Source organism: Equus caballus, chromosome 28 (assembly GCF_041296265.1).
Source record: "Equus caballus isolate H_3958 breed thoroughbred chromosome 28, TB-T2T, whole genome shotgun sequence".
NCBI classification, from domain to species: Eukaryota; Metazoa; Chordata; class Mammalia; order Perissodactyla; family Equidae; genus Equus; species Equus caballus.
The window spans coordinates 15388549-15413463 of NC_091711.1; the positions used below are offsets into that span (position 1 = coordinate 15388549).

The window sequence follows — 24915 nt, forward strand, 5'->3', positions numbered from 1 at the left end:
TCATTAACTATGTTAACTAAAATGAAAACACATACTCAGTTAATACTCAGTGAACTTAATTCCATTGATAGAGCACTCCCTCTAAATTAAGATTGTCGTATTTAGGTCAGAGTTTCTTCTCCTTTTCCTGTCATGACATATTTTCCCCCTACACTTAGCCAAAATTACTCTTTATTTTGATATTCTTTACGGGCCTTTATTCAATCTCAACTTCTTTTCTTCTCAAATAATAGATGTATTTTAGAATCATAGAATGTTAGAGATGGAAGATTCATATCTTAAAAATCCTCCTAACATAATCTTTTTGTTTTACAAGATAGAAATTAGCATCCAAATAGTTGAGTTGATCTGTTTAGGATTACAGTTTGTGTTAGAACCAGAAGTGTAGTTTCCTGCCTTAAATTCAAATGCTTTCTCTCTTTAGCCCTCCTCTCTTAGTGAAACTGGCATCGCATCTTTACTATGTCAAGATAGCTTTTCTTTACCCATTTAAAAATCAGCTGTATATCATAGATATATATATATTATTCTTTGTCCAAATATATATTAAAAACCTCTTCATTTTAACTAAAAAGAATAAAATACCTACAAAATTGTGGTTTTATTACAGATGCATGAAATATGCAGGATATTAAAATATTTTTTTAATGTAGGATCATTTTTAACCACCCTCAATTTTTCTCTTTTTTATCTGTAGTTGTTTATTTCCCTTATTATGCATAGTTAAGCATTGCTCTTGAATAATCCTAAGAGATTATGGGAAGCTAAATTAGGCTGTAACTTTCAATTACCTTTTATCAGTTCGAGCCCTTTTAATCCCAAAGGTCATTTTAAGCCTATTTACTCTTTAAAATAAAATTACTCAGCTTTCTCAATTGCAAAGTGATCGTTGGGTTTAATTATATAAGCAATTTAGGTCATTCCGTCTTGGTAGTATATGTTGAGAACAAGGAATAAGAGAGAATCTGGATTTACAGTCTGGTTATTGCCATCTATAATCACTATGTTTAGAATAACCTCTGTGTGCAAACTAATATTTTTTAAGTCGCAAGTGCTGAGCGTTGGGTACGGAGGTGGTGGTGTGAAACGGAAATCGTTCATAGATTTCCTGCTCTCATGGAACTTTCTAGATGATTTCACAGTTGGTCTGGAGCGCTTTAGTACCTTTCCTTAGTGAGTAAATACCTATAAATAAAATGGAAAATTCTGTTATTCTAACCTTGAGAATATGTTGTCTGTAACTATGTAGGCTGTGCTATGTTGACTGGACCAATCAAACCAAACAAACAAGAAAAATCTCAAGCTTTTTTCTTTCTAATGCGACATTAATGTCACAATTTGTGTCCATATTCATATTTTCCTGTTCTTTAAAAAATATGTGTTTACAATTACAATGGGTAACGTGCTTTTATCTTAGGGAGAGATTACATTCTTCTTGCAGGAGAATTGCATAATAATGATTGATTGCTACTTATTGCCTTATTTGCCTTTGCTTTGGTCATACCATTTTGATTCTCTTATTCCTGATACTTCCCAGTTTGTTTGTTTTTTATACACATCCCTGTTACTTATAGAATCCCAGATCAGGATTGGAAGATTGTATTTTCCTCCATCAGCCTGCAACTAACAAATCTTTTACTGACATAGATTTGAAACTGAAAAGATGTTTTCTCCTCATATTCTCTAATAAGAAGGGAGAAATCTTTTGATTTAATTTTTGATTTTGTGAAAACAGCCCTTTGATTATGAGAGATTTCCCCAGTTTTATTGAGCTATTCAGAGAGAATGGGGAAAGAACTAATGAATAGCAATCGCAATGAATTTATTAGAGCAATATTCAGAGCAAAAAACTTCTCCAAATTTTAGAATTGTATTTTTGGGAAAGAAGCTTGTGGAATGAAAGAGTTAAGAGCCATAAATGGCTGCCGGTGTGAACTTCCTCACTATTATTTAGGTAGAAGAACTGACAAATAAGATGTCAAATGCACCTCCTGAAAACAAAATGCAAAAATTCTCCCTTGTAAATTTATCCTAACTCTACTCAAAGTACATACACTATATGCTGAGTTTACTTGGTAGAATGTAAAAGAAGTCTGTTTTTCTCTCAGCCTTTTGTTTGGCTGGTTTGTTGGCTGAAGCATTTATTTTTTTTTTTGGATTATTCGTGTTTGTGTGTGTTTGTGTTTGCCTCACCTTATTCCAAAATGTATTTAGAATAGAGATTTTCAGAGTAATTGATGGTTTACATGCTTAATGTTTTCTCCTCTGACTGGTGGTTCTTAAGTGGATTGCTGAAGGCATTTAGCATCCCGACTGTGAAAGAGATGGTTTTTAACTGTGTGAGATTTGAACTTCACATCTTTCAAGTGTGGAAGCATTAACACTCCAGTAGTGTTAAGCTTTTTATACCACCTGCTTCCCCTATTTTGAGTTCTGGTGATTTTCCTATGATGGCTTCCATTGGCACTCTTGAAAATCAGTGAGTCAGCCCTACAAATATGAGTATGACTGTATCTCTGGATTAGCCATTGATCAATGTACCTCCAAAAAGAATATTAACTTCTGAGTTTTAAGATAAATCTATTCATTGCAGTTTGATTTCTCCATCATCAAAAAGAACAAGAGACCAGTGCCAGGTGTGTAGTTTATCAGTCCAGAAAAGTGAAATTTGAGAGGTTTTAGAAGTTTGCTTTGTAAGCCAACAAGGTAAGGAAATCGTGAGCTTTTGGCTGTGTATCAAAAAGAAGAAATATGCAAAGTTCATGCACAAAATATATAAAATTTTCTCCTGAAAGTTCATTTCTCATTATAAAACTGCAGTACTTTAATTTTTTTTCTTTTTACCATTCACCCTTGATGTGAATCCTACATTATGTACTCTGGTTACAGATACTAATTTGCTAGGCATTAGTCTATACACTACAAACGCCAGCATCCAGTTCAGCTGCATTAAATAGGTAATATATTTTGTTTAAAGTTTCAATTAAACTCAGGACCAGAAGATATATGGTCCCTATGGGGAGTTTGAATACTTTTATGCCAATAGAAGGGTTGCCTAAGGATCATGGTAAGGTCTAGATGTCGCTTTCTTTCCTGGAAACATGATATGAGACAGTTGATTATATTTCATTGCTATTAAAACCGCATGAGGCCACCTGTTACATTAATTCATACTTTTGCCAGTTTAGTGGTAAAGGAAAAGATCGAAGCTTAAAATCCATTTTTAAATTGAGTTCTAAGGAAATGAATATACTCAAATTAATACCTAATTATATCCTTATTCTCTGATTCCCAAATAGTTTCAATATGTTCGTCTTGAAAAATCTGTTTTCTGAGGCTTCAGTGAAAATAAATGAGAAAAGGTATACATTTTACTCATTTATTGGGCAATATGCATGGAGTGAATCTTTTACTCAGTAGTAAATGCATATGTGTTGGGTTGTTCTTAAAAATTAAAGTGATATTATGTTATAATTGGGAAATTAGTTAACTAGATTGCAAAATCTGGCATTCTTAAGAGGGTCCAATTTTGATGACATTTCGATGAAATGGACATAATCATGAGGAAGAAGAAAATCCTGTATAAAGGATAAAATTTTGAAAATCAATGTCAAGGAAAGGTTATTGTTGCATATATTTAAAATAGGCAAGTAATACAAATAAAGTTAAAAATGAAACACAACACTAATTGTATGTTTCTATGTGTGTATTTATATCTGTTTTTCCTAATACTTAGGGAAAAGTTGTTTTCTACATAAAAATCTCGTTTAACTCCCCAAATGAGCAGTTATTTAGTTTTAATTTTGTCTACACTGATAGAGGGTATTGTCATATTCAAATCGAATAAAGAATTAAAATATAGCATGCAAAGTTTTGTTCTAGAATGCGTGTCTTTTTTGTCAACATGTTAATTATGGGTATGGGGGTTTGTGAGCTCTTGTAGAATCTTATTTTCAAGTATTCATTAAAAATAGGATGAATTTTTAAATTTCTGATATACCTTAGTAATTAACATCAGTATAAAAATTTATGGCATAAAATAAATTATTTATTGCGTATTATAGAGACATATTGCTTGATCCAGGAATACATATGAAATGTATTCCTAAGAAGATACGCATAAGACTGAAAATGCTTTTATTAAACATTTCTGATATTTTCCTGCAAATATTCACATCCTGTTTCTCTAAATACTATTATTTTCATGAATTCTTTCCAGGCCAGTACAACATTTACTAATTCTTTTTTCTTTTCTCTGCTGTAAACCTTTTTTTTTTTCTTAACACAGTTTAGCACTTCCTTGCATATTTCTAGTGTTCTCTGATTATTTCAGTTATATTAAGACATTTTGTGTACTCCATTGTAATTCTCTTGAGGATAGGTATTATATTTTGCGGGAGAAGATTATCACCTCCTCCAACATACACATGAACACACACAGTCTCACTTTCTCTTTTTTGGAAAATTCTGAGCACTTAATAGGATTGGCTCCAGCGTTCATTGATAGATTATTTTTAGTGATTTATTTCCTTGAAAACATAAAGGGAGTTGGATTAGCCTGGAGAACTTCAGGATCCCCAGTTGCAAGCAGAGAAATACTGACACAGGCGCCTGGCTTTTTTCCAAGTTAAATTTTGATGGCACGTCAGATGTTTCCTGTGTATAACCTCAGACTAGAAATTAAGAACCTTTAAGTTTAACTGCTTTTTTGATGGTTATTCTTTTTCCTTGGTGAAACACTTATTCATTTTTTTCCCCTGCATTTCCTCTCTTTGCTTTAAAACTACCCTTTCAGGCTTCAAGGTTTTCCTCTTAAGTTTGATGATACAGGACTAAGTGAAGAGTTACATATTGAATGTTTTCATAACCCCCTCAGTTTAAGCCTTGGATTATATGTCCTTTTACTTCCAATGCCTTCACCCCAGTGGAAGAAGTTATAATTGTTGACGTATGTCATTAGAGACTAAGTAGCTTCTCTAATTTCTGTAATCATTTTATTTTTTCTTTGTCTTTTCCTGCTCTGTGCAGGAGCTATTGAGGATTTCTAATAAAAACTAATATATCTGAGGCAACTGGACTGTGTTATTTTTATAAAGATAAGAAAAGACTGAGGAAATTATTAGGATGGAAATACGAGAGATTCACAAAATTTGACAGCCAATAGTTATAGCAAGTTTATGGCATAAAGAAAGAAATAAAGCCAGACCCCTAATGTTTCTATGTTAATGCTACACTGTGAAGTAAAAAGTGAGAATTAAAATCGCAGCCAGTGAAACTCTTGATAGAGTAGGCTCCTGATGTCATATGTTCTGTCAGACTACAGATTCTGGAAAAAGGAATTACGTGGAAATTTCTCTTCAGTGACATTTTGGGTAAAAATGTAAATCCAAGTGGATACATAATATGGTCAATTATGTCTTAGATATTTAGCCAGAATCTTTGGAGTCAGAGGATTCTGAACTTAGATTGGAGGACAGATAAAGAGATGAAGGGTTTTAGGTGTGGCTCTACACATCTCATAGTCTAGTTTGAGATCCAGAAGATTATAATTGGTGAGGTAGGTCCAATAGGTACATAAAAAGGGGGAGGAGAGTTTGAATAAATGAAGAATTGGGTACTAAGCTTGAACAGGGAAACTCGATTTTGTAAAACTTCCCTTCTTAAATTGATTCGTAGATTATAATTCAATAGCAATAAACATTCCCAAAATAAATTTGACAAAATGGTTCCAAAGCTCTTCTGGTAGACTTGACAAGAAAATAGAGCCGAGAAAGTTTAGAGAAGAATATTGGGTGAGACCTTCTCTACTCGAAATTAAAATATTAGAGCTACAGTAATTAGAGCAGTGTTATAATGGTATAAGAAGAGAACCACAGACAAAATGGAGACTCTAGGAACAGATCAAAGTTTACATGATTTCTTGGAGATGATGACTGTAGAATTAAATAGTGGTAAGGGAAGAAAGTTCTTATAACAGTTGATCTCAGACAATTGATTAAATGTTTGGAAAGAATAAAATTAGATACTTGCATCACGGCATGTGGCAAAATGTATTTCATATAGAATAAGTAGCAAATTTTAATAATGAAACTATATAATTAGAAGAGAATATATGTCCCTATGATTTGGAGAATAATTTTTTGTGCATGGAAGATAATGGTAAAGCTACAAAGGAAAAGTCAACTTGATTTGCATATATAAAAATTAAAATATTCTGAAATGAAAATTAATTTGAAACATGTTTTGCATATCATAAGGGAAAGGTAAGTATCTTAATTGAAAAATGACTTAAAACCATTAAACAATAATCTGCAAATAAAAAATATTACTGGTAAAAATTTGTGGAAAAAAGGTGAAAGTATGTTATTTTCATTAATAATCAAAATAAAGAAAATTGAGAGCATTTTTTTCATTTCAAATGGACGTTTTAAAAAGCATTAGAATGTCATTTTGATGACAGCTTAGAAAAGTTGTTCTCCTCATATACCACTTGTGAAAGGGAATTTGGTACAGTATTTTGATGGGCTAATTTGATAATCTGTATCCTGAACATTAAATTTTCCAATGCTTTTTAGTTCAAGAATTCCACTGCTATATATGTATTCTAAGGTAATAATAAGAGACATGAAAATAGAAGATAATCACAAAACAGGATGAGAACTGTTGAAGTAGATGCTGTACTTGCATAAAAAGTTTGGAGGAGAATTTGAATGAACAAAAAATTGAACGTGATCTTCAATGAGAAATTGAATTTTGGAAAAATCATCATATTTTTATTTAGTATAGTAGAACACTAGAAGGAACCTAAATACTTCAAACTAGCAAAATATTTTACTTATTATTTTTAACTGATTTTTTTTTCAGTATGTAAAATAAATCCTGGAAAAACACTAAAACTTTACCAGTCACTATCTATGAATGATGGAATTCATTCAATTGAATAAAAGTAAGATCTTTCAGACTTTCTACAATGAGCAGATTTGTTTATAATGAGATAGCAATTATATAAATGTTAAAAATTTTTACAAAGGAATAATTAGGACTTAATCTAGTCAATCTTGAATAGATCATCTAGAAAATCCCTGAGTATAATACTTGCTTTTTATACTAACTAGGATATCGTCAGTGGTTTGTGAAATGATTAAGTATAAATTACTAGACAGTAGTGGATCTACAAATGATTATCTATATCATTTTGGGGACTAAGGAATTATTTATTCTTAGCCCCTCATTTTGTAGATGATCAAACTAAGGCCCTGTCAAATAACTTGCTTGTCTACAACCATACAACTATTTAATGGCAAAGTAAGAATTTGGAACCCAGCCGCTAACTACTATTTTTGTATATGGTTTATACTTCAATGCTGTATCATAATTGTAAGTAATTTCAATAGGTGGATGAAACAAACCAAATTAATCAATTCTTTCATCAATTAAAATGTATTTTCTTCATTTTAAAATTATGTGGCAAAATTAGTTCCTAAGAAAAGAATTAAATGTAACATATAAAAAGGAAATGATCATAACAAGCTTGGAAATTGGTAAAGTACTTATAAAAAGAAAAATGACCAGCACATAAAAACACTAAGCATAAAAACCACTAAAATAAACCTGATATGTTAAATGGAAAATAAGCATTTGTTACAAATGGATGATTACCTTTGTGACTAGCCAAATCCTCAAACTTGGATTAGATTGGTTATGAGAGAGTGTCTGCCCTTCAGGCAGAGTATCCTAAAATTCACAGTAGGGGCAATTCAATGCTTTCACTGTGCTGGCTGCAGGAAGCCTGCTGGAAATCACGTGGGGGCATTTTATGAGTGCCTCCATTCTTCAGAGGCCAGAAAAAAATGCTATAACTTCTGTGAGGCCTTTTACAAAGATACCTTTTCTCCCCAGTGTGCTGGTATAGCAGTTTTTTACAAACATACTCCTGAAACTTTCATATTCCTCAAATTATAGGTCAATGTATGCCGCTTGGGGCCATCCACATCACATTCACTCGTGCTCTGCTGTGATGATTTTGCTCTGTGTTATTATTAACTTAATATTTTTCTTCATTCTAAACCATGATATCAATGAAATCACATTTCTTACCACAGATTAAATGAAATTTATAAATAATAATTTTGAAAAAGTTTTTGTTTTGTTTCATGTGCACCTAAAAATCAAACTTCGGAATATAACTGATAAAAATATTTCTTTGTCACTAGACCGTAAGTACCTTGAAGGCATGAATGAATGATATCTCATTAACATTTATGTTAACCACATATGCATTATCCGTGTTGGTTAACCTTAACTGATATGCAAGATAAGTATTCAAGAATTAAAAAAAGACATTTAACAGTAAGAGTTGAGTAAGGGGTGATCACTTTTAGTACAGGGAATCACAATAGTTTTTTTAGAAAAAATAGGGAATCCGGGGGAAGGGGAAACTGGATGAAGGTAGTCAAAAGGTACAAACTTTCAGTTATAAGATAAATAAGTACTGGGGATGGAACATAGAGCATGATGACTATAGTCAACACTGCTGTATGGTGTATTTGAAAGTTGCTAAGAGAGTAGATCCTAAAAGTTCTCATCACGAGGGAAGAACTCGTTCTTCGTATTTATCTAAGACGGTGGAGGTTAACTAAACTTGATGAGGTAATCATTTCACAATACATATATGTAAGTCAAGTCATTATGCTGTACCCCTTAAGCTCATACAGTGCTGTCTGTCAGTTATATCTCAATAAAACTGAAAGAAAAAAGTAGGGAGTCTAAACTGAATCTTAATGTAGAAATATGCTATCTTGAGCAAGGCCAGGAGAAACAAAGGTAACACTGGCGAATATAGCTAGCATGTCCCACTACATGCTCTGTTCTTTAACTGCAAGTTGGAGCTGTCCAGTGACTTGAAACATGAGACTCACTGAGATCTGGACTATTACAGCATCAATAATCCAGCATTCTTTCCTTTAAGGAGTTAGCCTTTGCCTGGGTTATTTAGACCTGGAGCTTTTTACGGAAGAAGAGTGACATTATTTGTTCTACATCTGAAACTGGTTTCTATCTGCCTGAAGCCAGCCTGGAGACATCCAAATCCCTTTTGTCTGTGAGTGAGTCGGAAATAAATCTGGGTGATGAACCTGATCGCTACATCATTGCACAGCAAATCTCCTCATTCTTATGAAAGTGCCTCTATTATGTCATTTTTTGCAGGATGAGAAGGAAAAATAGTCATCATTGCTCCTTTCCTCCTGGGTACTATAAACATTTTTTTCTATTATTATAAGTTAAGAAGAATTACAGTACCAGAGAAGATGACTTAACTTAGCCCTCCCCCCTCCCCCGACTCCTGAGCAAGGATCTTTGTTTCCTTCCTTATTGAACACACTGAACTTCCTTTTCCTGTGGTCATTTCCTTCATGAAATTTTTATGATTTTAATATTTTAATCAAGCTTGAAGAATTACATATATCTCATGCTCTCCAAAAACTGAATCCACTGATGGCACTTTTTTGTGGTTATTGTGTCCCCTCTCTGGTTATTTTTTATACTATTTGAACAGAATTGTACGGTAGAAAGAGCCAGAGAGAACTCTAATCTGAATCCTGAGTTGGGCATTTACTTGTTTTTGAACACTGAGCAAATTGATTAAGCTCAGGGAGCCACAGTCACTTCATCTGTAAAATCAGACTGATAGTAATTACAGTGTAGGGATGATAATGTAAAAGTATAAAGATAATATGCTTAAGACTTTAGTAGATATTCGGTAAATACTATGCTTTATATGGTAGGGAGTTTGTTGCAATGGAATAAGGCATGGGCTTTAGACCCAGTCAAACCTTTTAGGGTAGGACTATTAATTGTTTCCATGCAAGTCACTTTTCATTCCTGAGCCTTCTTCCTCATCCATAACATGGGTATTCTGAGCCCTACTCTGAATTAGAAATGAGAATTGTGAAGCTCCCACTTTGGCAGTGCCGGGGATATAGAAGTACTTGTTCTTGTATTGTTTATTGCCTAAATATTTATTGAGTTATCTTTTAAACACGTTTAAATTCATCCATGATCATTTTCTTGCATTTTTGCATCTTGATTTTATTACCACTTTCAGAGACTGTTTTTGTGTTAAGGTTAACCTTGGCACTAAAGTGCGTCTTATATGCTACATATTCCCCTCTTAAGAATTTAGTAGCATATGCAGCAGAAGCATTTTTAAAGGTCAGCCATGGATTATTATTGCTCTTTCTTATTCCTTTAATTCAATAGATAGGCCCAAGGCAAAGTGAAATGAACTTGGTGGCCAATGTATCACAGCTAGGAAACAGTTTTCCAGGAGAGAGAGGGTATAATTTTCACCCGAGCTGGAGAGTTGCAAAGTTTGTGATTGTTCTCTGCCAACTGATTAAAGCAACGTGCGTTGAGGTCAGGTCGTCCTGGGCTTGAATTGCAGCTTTACTACTTTCTACATTTATGATTTTGTCTATTTTATTTATCCACTCTGCTTCTCAATTTCCTCATGTGTAAAGTCCAGGTAATGACATTCCTTAATAAAAATTGAGATACATATGCAAAGCAACTCATATAGAGATTTAAAATATGTTGCATCTTGCAAACCTACTCTGCACAGTTGGTTGGTAGTGGTTGAAAGGGGGAATGTGTTGAGGTAACTTGTAGGCTAAATGAGAAAACATTCTACATGCCCAGAGGTATAGAATGAGAGGAGTGGGTGCTCACAAATCACACATTTGCTCCCTGTGGTTTGCTAGCCTAACTAATAATAAACATTCGGGGACCAGCCCCGTGGCTGAGTGGTTAAGTTTGAGCACTCCACTTCGGCGGCCCAGGGTTTCGCCAGTTCAAATCCTGGGCACAGACATGGCACTGTTCATCAAGCCATGCTGAGGCGGCATCCTACATGCCACAACTAGAGGGACCCACAACTGAAAATACACAACTATGTACCGGGGGGCTTTGGGGACAAAAAAGGAAAAATAAAATCTTAAAAAATAATAATAAACTTTCAATGAATGATTGTCATTGCCATTATTGTTATATACAATAAATAGTTACACACAGTTTTTTCTAAGTTGTAATGAATAGTACCCAAGTAGGCTAGTTATTTATCATTTTCATATACTTGCCAGGATGCATTATTACATTATATTTCTTGTTTATAGCCCTTTGATATTTTTCCATCTCACAAGCTTTACAAATTAATAAGATGCTTATGAATTCTTACTGAAGAAAATGGGCCAGCCACTAATTATTTAGCAAATTAATAACATTTCATTTTCAAAATAGCTTTTAATAATGATAGATTTCTGACAGAAAAAAGTAGTTTACTTTCTGAAATGATTTTCAGACATCAACAACTTAAATGTAAAAAAGATTTGAATCTCCAAACCACTCTGGAATTGGAATTCTCTCACACTCTTTTCTGTACCGAAAACCTACTGTTATTATTCTAAAACTTAGTTGAATTTTTTTGATAGATGAAAAGTAGAGGCTATGTTAAATGCAATGATTGTACAACTTCTGAAAACTAATCTATGAGTACTTGAAGACCCAGAGTGTAATTTTAGGTTGATTCCAAACAGAGCTCTTAACGCAGACCCATCTTTCATCTCTAATTCTGAACTTAGTATGTGTTTTCTACTGGCTTTAGAATCCATTTTAGAGAAAATATTTGGATAAAATTTGTCATTAATTGCTTTAAAATTTTCAGTACTTTAGTGATTGTGCACTTTTTTCTGTTACATGAGTCATGTCTAGTATTGCTTTAATATGAAGCTGTTCACTTTCCCTAGGAAAAATTCCTGTTTTCTTTATTTGGAAACATTTGTTAGTTCAACAGAGCAAACAAAAAACAATTCGTCTGACGATGTTTCGATTTTTATAGAGATATTATAATAAAACCAGTAAAATTATTACAGAAACTTATGAATATTATAAAAAGTCTGTGCCTAATTTTATCATTCTATCAACTGTGAGCATTTTGTTTGTTCCATTCCAGTCTTGATCTTTGCTTCAGTGTTCCTTACATCTCGCCCTGGGCGTGCAATTTAATCTAAAGAAATTCTTCTTAAATTCAACACACTTCAGGCTTTAGGAAAAAAATAAATTCAGCTATCATTTTTATCATAGTATAGTTTAAAGATTGTTCTAAGAACTAGAAAGACATAGATGTGTGTGAGTGGATACGTACATTTTTGTACTTATTGCATATTATTTGTCATCAATATTTTTTACTAACTGAATGAGCAAAGGGACTCCTAAGGTCAGGAGATTCAAATCAATTCAATTCATCAAACATTTGTGTTGACAGTGCTGTGCTAATACAAGGAGAATACATGAAAATAAAAGGAAGCTAGCTCTTCTTTTGAAGCAAGGATGTACAACCAGTGTGGGTAATGCATTTAGGAAAAGCCTCTGCTGATGCTTCTACATGAAAAAAGCTATCATAATCATGATTAGTTAAGCTCTAAAGGTCCACTTGAAAAATAATACGGGTTACCAGTCTATTGTCTGATCTCAGAAGTTGAGTAGCTTCTACATTTGCTTTGCTTATTAAACCTACAATATTTAATTTAAATGCACAAATCATCTTAAAATATAATTTTCCCATCAGGTGAATATTCTTCCATACTATAAGCATGTAAGGGAGGGGGGATGATGATAAAGCAGGCAACTCATATTCTTTTGGCTCTATTTCCAATTTCTTTTTTTCTTGCTTGGCTGTTAGTGAAATGCTATTTAGTAGGTAGAATTTGTATAACTTGAAAGTAATAACTGATGGCTGAAAGGTCTCAGACTAGCTTTGTATGAGATGCTTGGAATGCTAAATAGTTGTCATATATTCACTGGATTTTCCAAATGGAACTGGTAAAGTTTATTTGCTTATTAAAATATAAAATGCAAATAATTTCAGAAAAAACTAAAATCTAGCACCAGTGCTTAATCCAAAATATTTTAACTCCTTCAATTCATCTTACTTTCTCAGCAAGCTTGTAAACCATGAAGGGTAGGATCTTAAACTTCTTTCGTCTAGGTCCTGCCTAATGCTCTCCACTTAGTAGTTATTCTATAAATCCTTGAATTTCTAAAGTAATGAATGAATGTGAATGAAAAAGAACAAATGATTGTACATAAGAAAGAATAAACCTATCTTTAAAGAAAAAGAAAAAGAATTAGTCACAAAGGGCATATGCTTGGGAGTCACATGTTCCTACGTTAAAAATCAGAGCTTTACCATTTACTATATTTTTAACTTGAGCTATTTCACTTAATTGCTCCAAACTCAAGTTTTCTTACCTATAACATGGAAATTATGATGATGTTTGAGGAATCAAATGAGACAATGGATGAAAGTGTCTGCCGCAGCATCTGAAATTTCATGGACTATAAACATGATGATATGATTGTTGCAAATGCTGTTGGAAAGCTGTGTCCTCCGACTGAGCTTTGTGATCACTTTCCAGGTGAAGCCTACATGCGATTAAGCAAACTCCCCGAAGCAGAGCATTGGTATATGGAGTCACTGAGATCCAAGACTGACCACATCCCCGCCCATCTCACCTATGGGAAACTGCTAGCTCTAACAGTGAGTAACTACCTTCCTCACCCCTTAGAAACTGGTTCTCTCCATGCAGACTGACGTAGGTGGGGTTTGAGGTACTGGTTCTTAGCCAGTTAACTCAGATTGTTAAGACATAATGATGGTAATACCAAGTTAGAACCTTGTACAGAAAATTTGGAAAGATGTATTCCTTTGGCTGTGAGGTTTTTAGGTAAAAATGTGATATGTCATGATCCTTGATGCAGCTTAATGAAAATATGTAAATGGAGAACCCCAAATATATGATTATGTAGTGAAGTTGTCATGATATGTTCTACAAGCCAATGTTAACCCCAGATTGGCTATAGTGTAGAACTAAGTCTGATTCTTTCCAGATAGCCAGAGCTTTTTTTTTTCCCCCTTCTTCTCCCCAAAGCCCCTCAGTACATATTTGTATATTTAGTTGTGGATCCTTCTAGTTGTAGCATTTGGGACGCTGCCTCAGGATGGCTTGACGAGCGGTGCTAGGTCCACGCCCAGGATCCGAACCGGTGAAAACCTGGGACAGGGAAGTGGAGCATGCCAACTTAACCACTCGGCCACAGGGCTGGCCCCCCAGTTAGCCAGAACTTTGCATGCATGTGGATCAGTATCACGTAGAATTCATTCTAATTGGAAATCATTACCTAAGAGAAGTGGAGCCATCATTTGGCCACCCGCTATGTGACCAGACCTCTTGGAAGCGATATTTCCATCAAAGTGGTGTTAGTTTGAAGCATAAGAAATTGCTGAGATTCTGCCATTGTGACTTACAAAAATTATAATTTTATGTGTTTCAAAGTAATATTAATGTTTGTATTTTATACAACAGGGAATTGTCCAAAATATTTAAATAAATTTTCTGAACTCATCCAGCTAATAAGTAGTAGAATTAGCCTTTAGTCCTAATCTGAATCTATTATCTTAGTTCTTATTATCTTATCTATTATCTTAGTTATAACACCTAACATCTCTCCAATATTAATAAAAATAAATGAATACTAGAAAAATGTAGAGTAAATGGTCAGGAAAATGATTCCTAAGTGAATTCATAAAAAGCTATCTTATAATTATGCGAAAGTAATAGCATTTTATTTTCCACAGATGATAGTAGACTAAACACTTGAAATTAGTATGTATCCATTCTAAAAATACCTCTAAAATGCTATTAAAAAATTATGTAGTCAGACTGGGTAACCAGAAGACATCCCACTAAAAAATACCTAGCTATGTTTAATAATGTATAACACATATGCTCTTAACACCTAGCTGAGCTCAAAAAGCCGTAGGAGAATTTCCCAGGGACTAGAGAGGAAGTGGTAACTGAACACCAGAACAGTAAGTAGTCGGCTGCCCCTGCAGCTGCTTTGAGATCCTTTACCAGTTGTGGCAGCCAGTGGGAAGGGGCTTTTTGTTTGTTTTTATTCTTCCTGGAATAAGAGACAAAGCCGTGGACTAATGGAAGGCCAGGAACTAGATGCCTAAATAAAGCAAGGAAGTTGATACCCTCAGTGAAAGGTTATGTAGAAGGAGTTTGCATACTGATGCATGAAGCAGCATAAAGATTTGCCTCTCTCATCTTGGGATCTGAAGGTAGAATGAATGAAGTCTCTCTTGGGAATTTGTCACTACCAACCTCTCTTACCAGGCTTTGGGTTTTGAATTTATTTTACTAGTATGGTCAGGCAATTCCTAGGCCAAGAAATTAAATAAAAATCAGTCCACTAAAAACTTTTATTGAAGAAATTACTCAAGATATCCTTCAAAAGAAGGCAATTAAATCTAGGAGTTACTGAGTGAAGTGCACAAAGAATGGTGAACAAAGATTGCTGATCTTGTGGGTAAATCAGAAGAAAATTTATTGAATAAAATAATGAGAAGGGAGGCTAGCCTGGTGGCGTAGTGGTAAAGTTTACGCACTCTGCTTTGGCAGACCAGGATTCATGGATTCAGATCCTGGGCATGGACCTACACACTGCTCATCAAGCCATGTTCTGGTGGTATCCCACATACAAGGGGGGCTGGCCCAGTGGCACAGCAGTTAAGTTTGCACGTTCCGCTTCTCAGCAGCCTGGGGTTCGCTGGTTTGGATCCCTGGTGGGGACATGGCACTGCTTGGCAAAAGCTGTGCGGTGGTAGGCATCCCACGTATAAAGTAGAGGAAGATGGGCATGGATGTTAGCTCAGGGCCAGTCTTCCTCAGCAAAACAAGAGGAGGATTGGCAGCAGATGTTAACTCAGGGCTAATCTTCCTAAAAAAAAAAAAAAAATAGAGGAAGATTGGCACAGATTTTAGTTCAAGGACAACCTTCCTCAAGCAAAAAGAGGAAGATTGGTAACAGATGTAAGCTCAGGGCCAATCTTCCTCACCAATAATAATAATAATAATAATAATAATAATAATAATAATAAATAATAATAATAATGAGAAAGAATCCCCCAACTCCCAAGAAATTGTTAAATTGTTATCTGGAGAAACTGAATCCCTGTAGAGAAACACTTCCCATATACCTACACTTGGAGGTCCCCTATGAATGACAAGCTCCCAAACCAGCACACAAAAATGAATCTACCCAATTTAGAAAGCCCACCTTTGCCTAAGGAATGTCATTCAGCTGTTATTAACTCACTCTTAAATAACAGTGGGCAGCCAAGTTCATCCATCTGACTAGGAAAGCCTCAAACGTGAAAGATCGGAACTGAAACAAGTTATTAGGAGAAGGAAATTGGGGGAAACAGAAGAAAATTAAAGAAAAAATCCATAGAAAGAGATGTTAGCATAGCATTTCATGAAACATGATGCCATAAAAACATAAATAATGAGAAAATGAGAAAGAGCTTTTAGAAATTAAAAATATGGTGGTAAAACAATTTTCTCATGAAGGATGGGAGAATAAAGGTGAAGAAATCTTTCCATACACAAACAAAAAGACGAGGGAGTAAAAAGTGCGAAAGAAGAAATTACGAAAGGAATCAATATGGGGCCCAACAGACAGAGAATGTGAAAGGAGAGCAGTACTCAAAGTTGAAGGGTAAAAGTTGTGGTTTCTGCCATTTATAGGATCATAATATGTTGAGTTTAATCAGTTGGGAAAAAATTATTTTATAAAAATCTTTTCCATGTCGTATTCTGATAGGGTGATAAGTCATGCAGCTCCACATAAGAATAGAATTCACATGTACCTCTTGCCCTAACTACTATCTTTGAACTGTTCTTATGGAATTCATATGGAAACATTTTTAATTAGGTTGATAAATGACCACCTTCAAAACATATTCTATACAAGTTTCAAATGCCTGATTTTCCAAAAAAACAAAAGAAAGCCGCTAATAAAAGAAAGAAATGGAAAGCTTAAATGTACTTAATTCTGAATATACTTAGATCGTGACACTCCTTTGGATATAGAAACTGTGTGTCCTTTTTTTCTTCTTTTCAAAGCCTGAATATTTTAAGTTTCCTGTATCAAAAATATGATTTTCAGGGGCTGGCCCCGTGGCCGAGTGGTTAAGTTCGCGCGCTTCCCTGTAGGCGGCCCAGTGTTTCGTTGGTTCGAATCCTGGGCGCGGACATGGCACTGCTCATCAAACCATGCTGAGGCAGCATCCCACATGCCACAACTAGAAGGACCCACAACGAAGAATATACAACTACGTACTGGGGGGCTTTGGGGAGAAAAAAGGAAAAAAATTAAATCTTTAAAAAAAATAAAAAATATGATTTTCAGGCTGCTTAATTTTTTTAGAAGGCATATTTTAAAAACAAGATTTAGAAATTTTAATTTACTGAAACATATGGATGGGAAGGAAAGACTCATGTATTACAATACAAATTTTAACCTCTCCCCCCACCGACAAAACTTGTATAGTTTCTGACTTGCTGATTAGATGAAATACAAACCCGATTATGGAATGTTTAAACTCACAGTGCCAGAACCCCCACAACCAACTTTAACAGTTTCTTTTTGAATTATGAGATTTGGCAAATTTCTGATCCCAATGGATTGCCTTTGTCTAATTTTGGGTTTCTTGGCTTGGTAATATGCCATTGACTTAACGTGGAATTGGCAAGGTGGAAAATGCCACACATTTTGACTTCTGAATGTTTTAAATATAAAATATTATAACATGGAATTGGCTATTAGTCTCAAGAGAAGAGGAATAGAAATGGAGTGGTGTTTTTACTGTTTTGTCAAAACTGACCAAAGGCAAAAATGTGTGAAAATGACATGCAACTTTATTAGACTTAGACTGTAGAGTAGGATTTCGTATAAGAATTATATTTTTATGAGACAAATTAGAAAAGAATTGGTTATTGGTGCTTTTATTATAGCCAGTGGAATGATTCACTCAATACTTTTTTTGTACCGATTTTTCTTTAAGAATTTGTGTAGTATTTACGGTATTTAGAAAAGTTCAAAGGGATTTAGAGTTTCCCAGAATGCTTGACAAATTCCATAGGTCAAATCCTTTTTTATTCCTCTGCCAAAAATGTCCTTTTCCTCTCTTGCCGCTCAAATTTTATTTCCTCTGTGAAGTCTTGCCTGAATCTTTCAAGCAGTTATTTTTTCCTTTCTCTGAACTTCCACAGCACTGACCTCAGTGTCTGTATAGTAGCGCTTCTCAGACTGAATGGCAGACGTAAATCTACATCTGTCTTTTGACCCTAGTCATGGGGCAGGGTCTAAATCTTATCTTCTTGTCTCTTCAGTGTATAGCATTTCAGTATCTTGGTAACTATCCCCACACCCTCTGTGCACTTCTCTTTTTAAGTTATTTAAGCACTGGGTATATAACTTTTAATATTTGTTTCCCTAGCCTGATTCTCATTTTCTCATTAATTCCTTCATTTGGTCAACACATCTATTGAGACATTACTCCATGCTAGGCATCACTCTAATTCCTAATGACACATACTGAATAAATGAATGAGAGTGGCATGATTATAGAGTGGACACAATCTTCTAAGACCCCTGAAGGGGATGTGGGCACAAGAGGGGTATACATCCCTTAAGTGCTTGTGCTTGACATATGTTATTTCATGATTTGTGTGTGTGTGTGAGCAAGATTGGCCCTGAGCTAACATCTGTTGCCAATCTTCCTCTTTTTGCTTGAGGAAGATTATCACTGAGCTAACATCTGTGCTAATCTTCCTCTATTTTATATGTGGGATGCCCCCACAGCGTGGCTTGATGAGCAGTATGTAGGTCTGCACCTGGGATCTGAACCTGTGAACCCTGGGCCGCTGAAGTGGAGTGTGCTAACTTAACCACTATGCAACTGGGCTGGCCCCTATTTCACGAATTTTTACAATGAGTATTATTCTCTTTTTATAAATGAGGACACCGAGCTTCGAAGATTTAAGGGACATGCCCAAGAATAACTTAGCTACTAAATACTAGAATTGGATGTGACCTCAAGGTTTTCTGAGTTGAGTATCATTAATTTTCACTTTATATTAAATAATTTTAAATGTGGAGTTTTTTCTCCTTGTTAGACTTGATTGGAGATTCTGAAAGTAAGCCAGTACTTCCTCCCTCCCTTGTTTTGTAACTTATTTTTAGACATTACCTCTAAATACTAGTTTAGTTTGAGTGGTTAAACACATTTTTATTGTTAGGCGTCGTAAGTCATGAACTTAGGACTTTTATTTTCTGCTATTGGCACTTTTAGGTCCTACATTATAACTAGAATACAAATTTTCCAGGGACCCTGGGGACCAGTTCTGCTGTGGGGTCACTGGTAGCCTCCATGTTTAAATACAATTGGGCCCAGGTGACATCTCTTTAAGAAACATGGAACTTTCATACCAATGTCATATCCAATTAAAATACTAAACACGAGCTGGCTTTAAAATTTTGATTTATTCCTTGTTTGAACTTTGTTACCTCGGGCTAATGCCATGAATTTAAAATTGGGCATGTATTAAGAAAGAAAGGAAGAATAACATTTCCATTATCATGGTATTTCAGATGATTATGTAGTCGTTCCAAAGCTGTGTGTGTTCTCTGGTTGTGTGCACATGCTTACTTTGATTTTTTTGGGTCTTCCTCTTTTTATTTGTCCTGTTCAATTTAGTTAAGCCAAATATTTTGCAGTTTTTGTGAGCCAGTAAAATTAATATTGACTTAAATTGTAGTAGAAGCTACTTGGCTGTTAGCTTATTTTCCAGATTTAGGTTAGTAAGAGAGAAGGAAGGATATGAGAAACTCTGACAGTAATTCTTGATACAGAAAACCTTTATTTTGGCTACTGCATGGAAGCACTGAGCCAGATTTCTGTGTCTAGCCAAAGTTAATTGGGCTACATAAAACTCCAGTTGTGAAAGTACTTGGGTTCTATAGAAAATTTCCATACCCCAGGCTAACACGGTGTCGGTGAAGTCTATCTGGAAGCCTAGTGCTATGTGTGTTTCCTTGGGTCTTTTGCAATAATTATAATAGTTTTATGGCGGAGATTAGTTTTTCACTTGGTTCTCGGTAGAATAAAGTTCTTCCCATTTTGCGTGTTAATTTTTATTTGGGTTGCTTTGTTATGTTATAACCACTGGATAGCCATGTTTAGATTGGTGGGAGAGGGGAACAAAAACTAATTTTTCCTGTGACTCTGACTGAATGATTATTATGGATATGTCCGACTGAAGTTCCAAAATTTATTCTGTGAAACGAGAAGGCATAATATCACATTTATCATGCTACTGAAATATTGGATGAAATATAGGAGCATGTTTAATTCAGTACAGTATTCAGCTAAGCATTTCATATGAAGTTGTCTCGTCTAAACTTTAGGATTTAGCATTCTGAAATAACATAGTTACCATTGTATTACTTTTACCCTGAAGCATAGTGAATCTGATAGTTCACTTCTTAGAAACCACCGTCTCACTCCAAGATACTCCTTTTGTTATCTAGAATAGATCTTATAGTTTACTTGCTGCCACTAAGTGACACAGAAATCCAAATATCTCCAAAATATCCCAGACTTTTATACTGCTCTTTCATATAATTTAGTAAAAGTTGTTGTTAGAGATATTTTCCGTTGCCAGATATTCTCACAAATAACAAAAATTAAAATACTCAAATTCCCAGCATTTAACATCACATGAAATAATTCTAGCTGCTTTATATCTGCATATACATGCTGCTGTGTTTGAAAAGAAATGTTGGCTTTTTATTAGCAATAAATAAAATTATATTGCTTTGAAACAAACTTGCCTTTTATTGTTATTATTTTGGTTGTTTGGCTTTTGTGCTTGGTCTGTCATGACCGTTTAGTGCAATCTGAACAGCCCAGCAGGCTCAGGCCCCATAATCCCCGTCCCCGATATCCCACGTTATCGGAGGGATGGAGATGGAGAAGCGGCGAGCTTCTTAAGTATAGCTTGGCTTTCCTGCAGGACTCTAGAAAAACAATCTGTTATAAAAACCTGCATTTGACACCCATTTGCTGAGCCTGACCTCCGTCTTCATGCTCTATAGTAAACAGTGGTGATATAGAGAGCAGCAGGGTGTTTCCCTGGCCTCTAGAAGGCCTCAGTGCATTCTCTTCAGGGGAAATTTATAACAAGAGCCATCAGCGCTGCTTCAGCTGTGACTGGTGGAAATAGCTTTTGTTTCAGAAAGGACAATTATGTGGGTACCTTAATCTTCTTTCCTCACTCTTTAATTTTTATGATAGCCGTAGGATCCCACACCAGTTAGTAGGCATTTTTCTCCCACTTTACAATCCTGTAATTTGTTAGGTAAGCCCCACTGGTACGCTAGACTACATGACTTAGCTTCGTGACTTCCAATTTCTTATTCTTTCTACCGCATTGTGTTGACTCTTCCTTCACGTAATAAAACATGAAAACATTTTAATGTGAGTTAAACTCTGTTTTTAATTTATATTTTCCTAGCTTGGTAATTTTTTTTTAATGTATCAAGTAGAATATTTGAATATCTCTCCTTATTAAAACAATATCCTAGTCTAAACCTATGTTTACCTGTAAGAAAGATGGTACAGACAACAAATATTTTCAAAAGTATTTTGAAAAGTGTCTTTCCTCCCAAGTGGACCAACGTTCGTATAAAAGGAAGTTGCCTTTTTTTTCTCTGTGGCATCTGAGTATGGATATGTATATTTACACAAACACATCCATACATACACACACGCACATATGTGTACACAAAGGAAGCCTCGTGTGTTCTAAAGCATGACAGCCCATTCATGAACACATTCACCAGTCCATAAGGTTTTTGTCATTTCCCTTTCTATTTTTCTGCATCGCATTTGAGGCCCATGAGCCTCAGCAGCCTGAACCATGAAGGCTGCAGAGGTGTGGATTAGAATCTTAGTTTTGATTAAAATTGTAGGTCCTCCAAACAGCAGTTAGTTGTGAACTCAACTTCATTTTTTCCCAAGTTCTGAGCTTCTAGGGCATCTGAACTCTTCATTCATTTCCTATCTTCCTCGACATAAATCCTCATCTGTTGCCCTCCTACCTAATAAAGAATTAAATATTACTTGTAAGGTGGCCCCTTACCCTGCGTCTTCCGTGGTCGTATCAATCACAGTGCCTCCTGTGATTAGCGGATACTTTTGATCATACAATGATCTGTGCATTTTCTATATGCTATTTCGGTACCTCCTCACGCAATCCCATGGTCTAGATGCCCACTCTATAGACGAGGCAGCCGAGGTTCACAGAGGCTAAATGCAGATCTGTGTCCAAAGCCTATTGCATACTACTCCCCCTCGGTTTTTCTGAAAGTTGTATTATTTAAACTGCTCTCTAGGCTTTTATTTGTAAGACAAAACATGCATAAACAGTGCATCATATGTATAAATGCCTAACTTCAAAATGCATAAAAATTTACTTTTAATACAAATCTTCATTCAGTTTTTAGATTTTCTTCTAATGCATTCTAAAGTGAAAAGACAATTTCGGTGTATATTGTTAAATAAAAAAAGAATTTTAACATGAGCGATTCTTAAAAGGATTTAGGTACCTATATATGTGAAGTAACAAGGAAATAGCAATAACGAAGTTTAATGTTCAATTTTTAATTTAAATATTGTGTATGTGGCGTATGGTATACCATATATGGTATGTAGTTTCTCCCATATTTTAAGTTTTGAAGAAAACATTATGATATTCCAGACTGAAAGGGAGGACAAGGTGGGAGGCCGGAGTGAAGTGACCACTGACCTTTACCTAGTAAACATTTACCTGGTAGAGTATTGAGTAGGAGCCAGAGCACCTGAGCACTTACCTACCTAGAAATTTATTTCTTCTCACAGTGGAAAGTATAATTCTTTTAAAAGGCTTAAAATTGCAGGACTCTCGTTTCTGAGGTATAATTGAGGCTCTTTGTAAAAAGTGACAGGATGAGGCACATTCTTGAGCCTTGACCGTAACTCAGTGTGCATTGCAATGACGATTCTTTAGGTGGAAAGCAGCAACATGCAAGAGGATTCACACATGAATAGGACCCTTTGGTCAGTTTGACATCAGCCATGCGGCATTGGGCTTATAATGGGCAGTGACCGTGGTATAAAGCCGTGTATTATAATGTCATCTAATGGAGAAATAGGTAGTGTGGATGTTAGATGTAATGGTCAGTCTGGCAAATTTTTGCCCCTGAGAAATAGAACTTGAAGATGTTATCTACTATATAGCTCTATTTCTTGTTTCTTGGGATGAAATAGCAATAGCTAGAAGAATAGCAGAAGTTCTGTCTGCCTGAATCAGAAATTTACTTACTCCATGCAGAAAATTACTGATCAGGAGTCTTATGTTTTAAGATAGCTTGCATATCTCAAAGAAATTACCTCAGCAGAGGTGTAGAATTAAGTTGAAATCTATTGCTTTGGCTCAAGATAGTTTCCTGAAGGTGCTTTTTCTCTTTTCCACCTAGGGTGTACACTGTCCACAAGCGGTAATTACCTTCTGCACTCTGTTTACACTTGTGTGGAAGAAGGGTCTTCCATCCTCTCCCCCTCACCGCTTCATCAGTCCTCAACTTATATATGTATAAATAACAGCATATGCAGTCAGGCACTGCGTAATGATGTTTCGGTCAGTGATGGACCATGTCTACAAAGGTGGTCCCATAAGATTCGTACCATACAGCCTAGGTGTGTAGTAGGCTATGCCAGCTAGGTTTGTAGAAATGCACTTTATGATATTTGCCCAACAACAAAATCATCTAATGACACGTTTCTCAGAATATATCGTTGTCATTTTGCAATGCACGACTGTATGATATCATGTGGTGATGCACTTACTGAACTTGATATCTTTTGACTATAAATATTAACAAAGCTGACTCAAATAGCAATGTTGCATAGCAAGGATTGCTCTTCCTTAATAGTAAAATTGGGAATTTCAAATATGGTGAAATTTAAGGATGCCAAGAAGATTTTACCACTGCCATTATTGCTTTGATAGTTTCTATTAAAGCAATATTTCCAGAAGGTACAAAATACATTCCCCAAATGTATGCCATAAACATTAATATGTCTAGATGTTGCTTAAAAAAATTAAGTTGTCAAACTAGTGTGGGAAAAGCTTCATACTATCTTTCCTTCTTAAAATATATTAATATGCATATTACCTATTAAAGACTCTGAAAGTCTTTTTGCATTTAAAGCCCTACTTAGTATATTTATCATGGAAATTTTTGGCAAGTTAAACCTCTTATCCAGAGAAAAGAATGTCCTCTGGATGTTCATTCAAAAGAATGATCTCTAAGGAACTTTATAATATGCTGGACTAGAGAGGGTGGGGCATAAAAAGTACAGAAATTCTAGAAATATGCATAAGTGAAAAGGCACTGATTTTTTTCTTTTTTTTTTTTTTTTTGGCTGAGGAAGATTCACCCTGAGCTAACATCTGCTGCCAATCTTCCTCTTTTTTGCTTGAGGAAGATTAGGCATGAGCTAAAATCTGTGCCAATCTTCCTCTATTTTGTATGTGGGTCACCACCACAACATGTCTGACAAGTAGTATAGGTCTGTGCCTGGTGCCTGAGATCTGAACCCACGAAGTCAGGCTCCTGAAGCAGAGTGCCTGCAACTTCAACCACTAGGCCATGGGGCAGCCCTCCACCCTCCCAAAAAAGGGACCTGATTTTTACCTGGTAGACCACTGGGTTGGAGACAGAACACCTGAGCCATTGCTAACCTAGTAATTTATTTCTTCCTTAAGTAGTCATTCACTTTTAAACATCTAAGAATTTAGTAAAAATGAGTATAGTTCACTGCTTTCCTCTATGATGGGTGAAGAGAGGTAGGAGGAAAGTTCTAGGAAATCAGAACAGAGTTACCACCCAGGTTAACGTTTTGGG

At 35.2% G+C, this 24915-nt stretch overlaps 1 protein-coding gene across 5 annotated transcripts in view; it reads left to right on the top strand.

The window, feature by feature from the left end:
• The window catches only part of TMTC2 (transmembrane O-mannosyltransferase targeting cadherins 2), a 393090-nt gene that overhangs the window by 249505 nt on the left and 118670 nt on the right, over positions 1–24915 (top strand). For all 5 annotated transcript variants that reach the window (XR_011433667.1, XM_001490789.6, XM_070254222.1 and 2 more), the window contains one exon: positions 13473–13594. Coding sequence is in view for 4 of the 5 variants with exons in the window: in XM_001490789.6 (XP_001490839.1) it covers positions 13473–13594 (122 nt within the window). In the remaining variant the exon portion in view is untranslated. The remainder of the gene's footprint in view (positions 1–13472; positions 13595–24915) is intronic.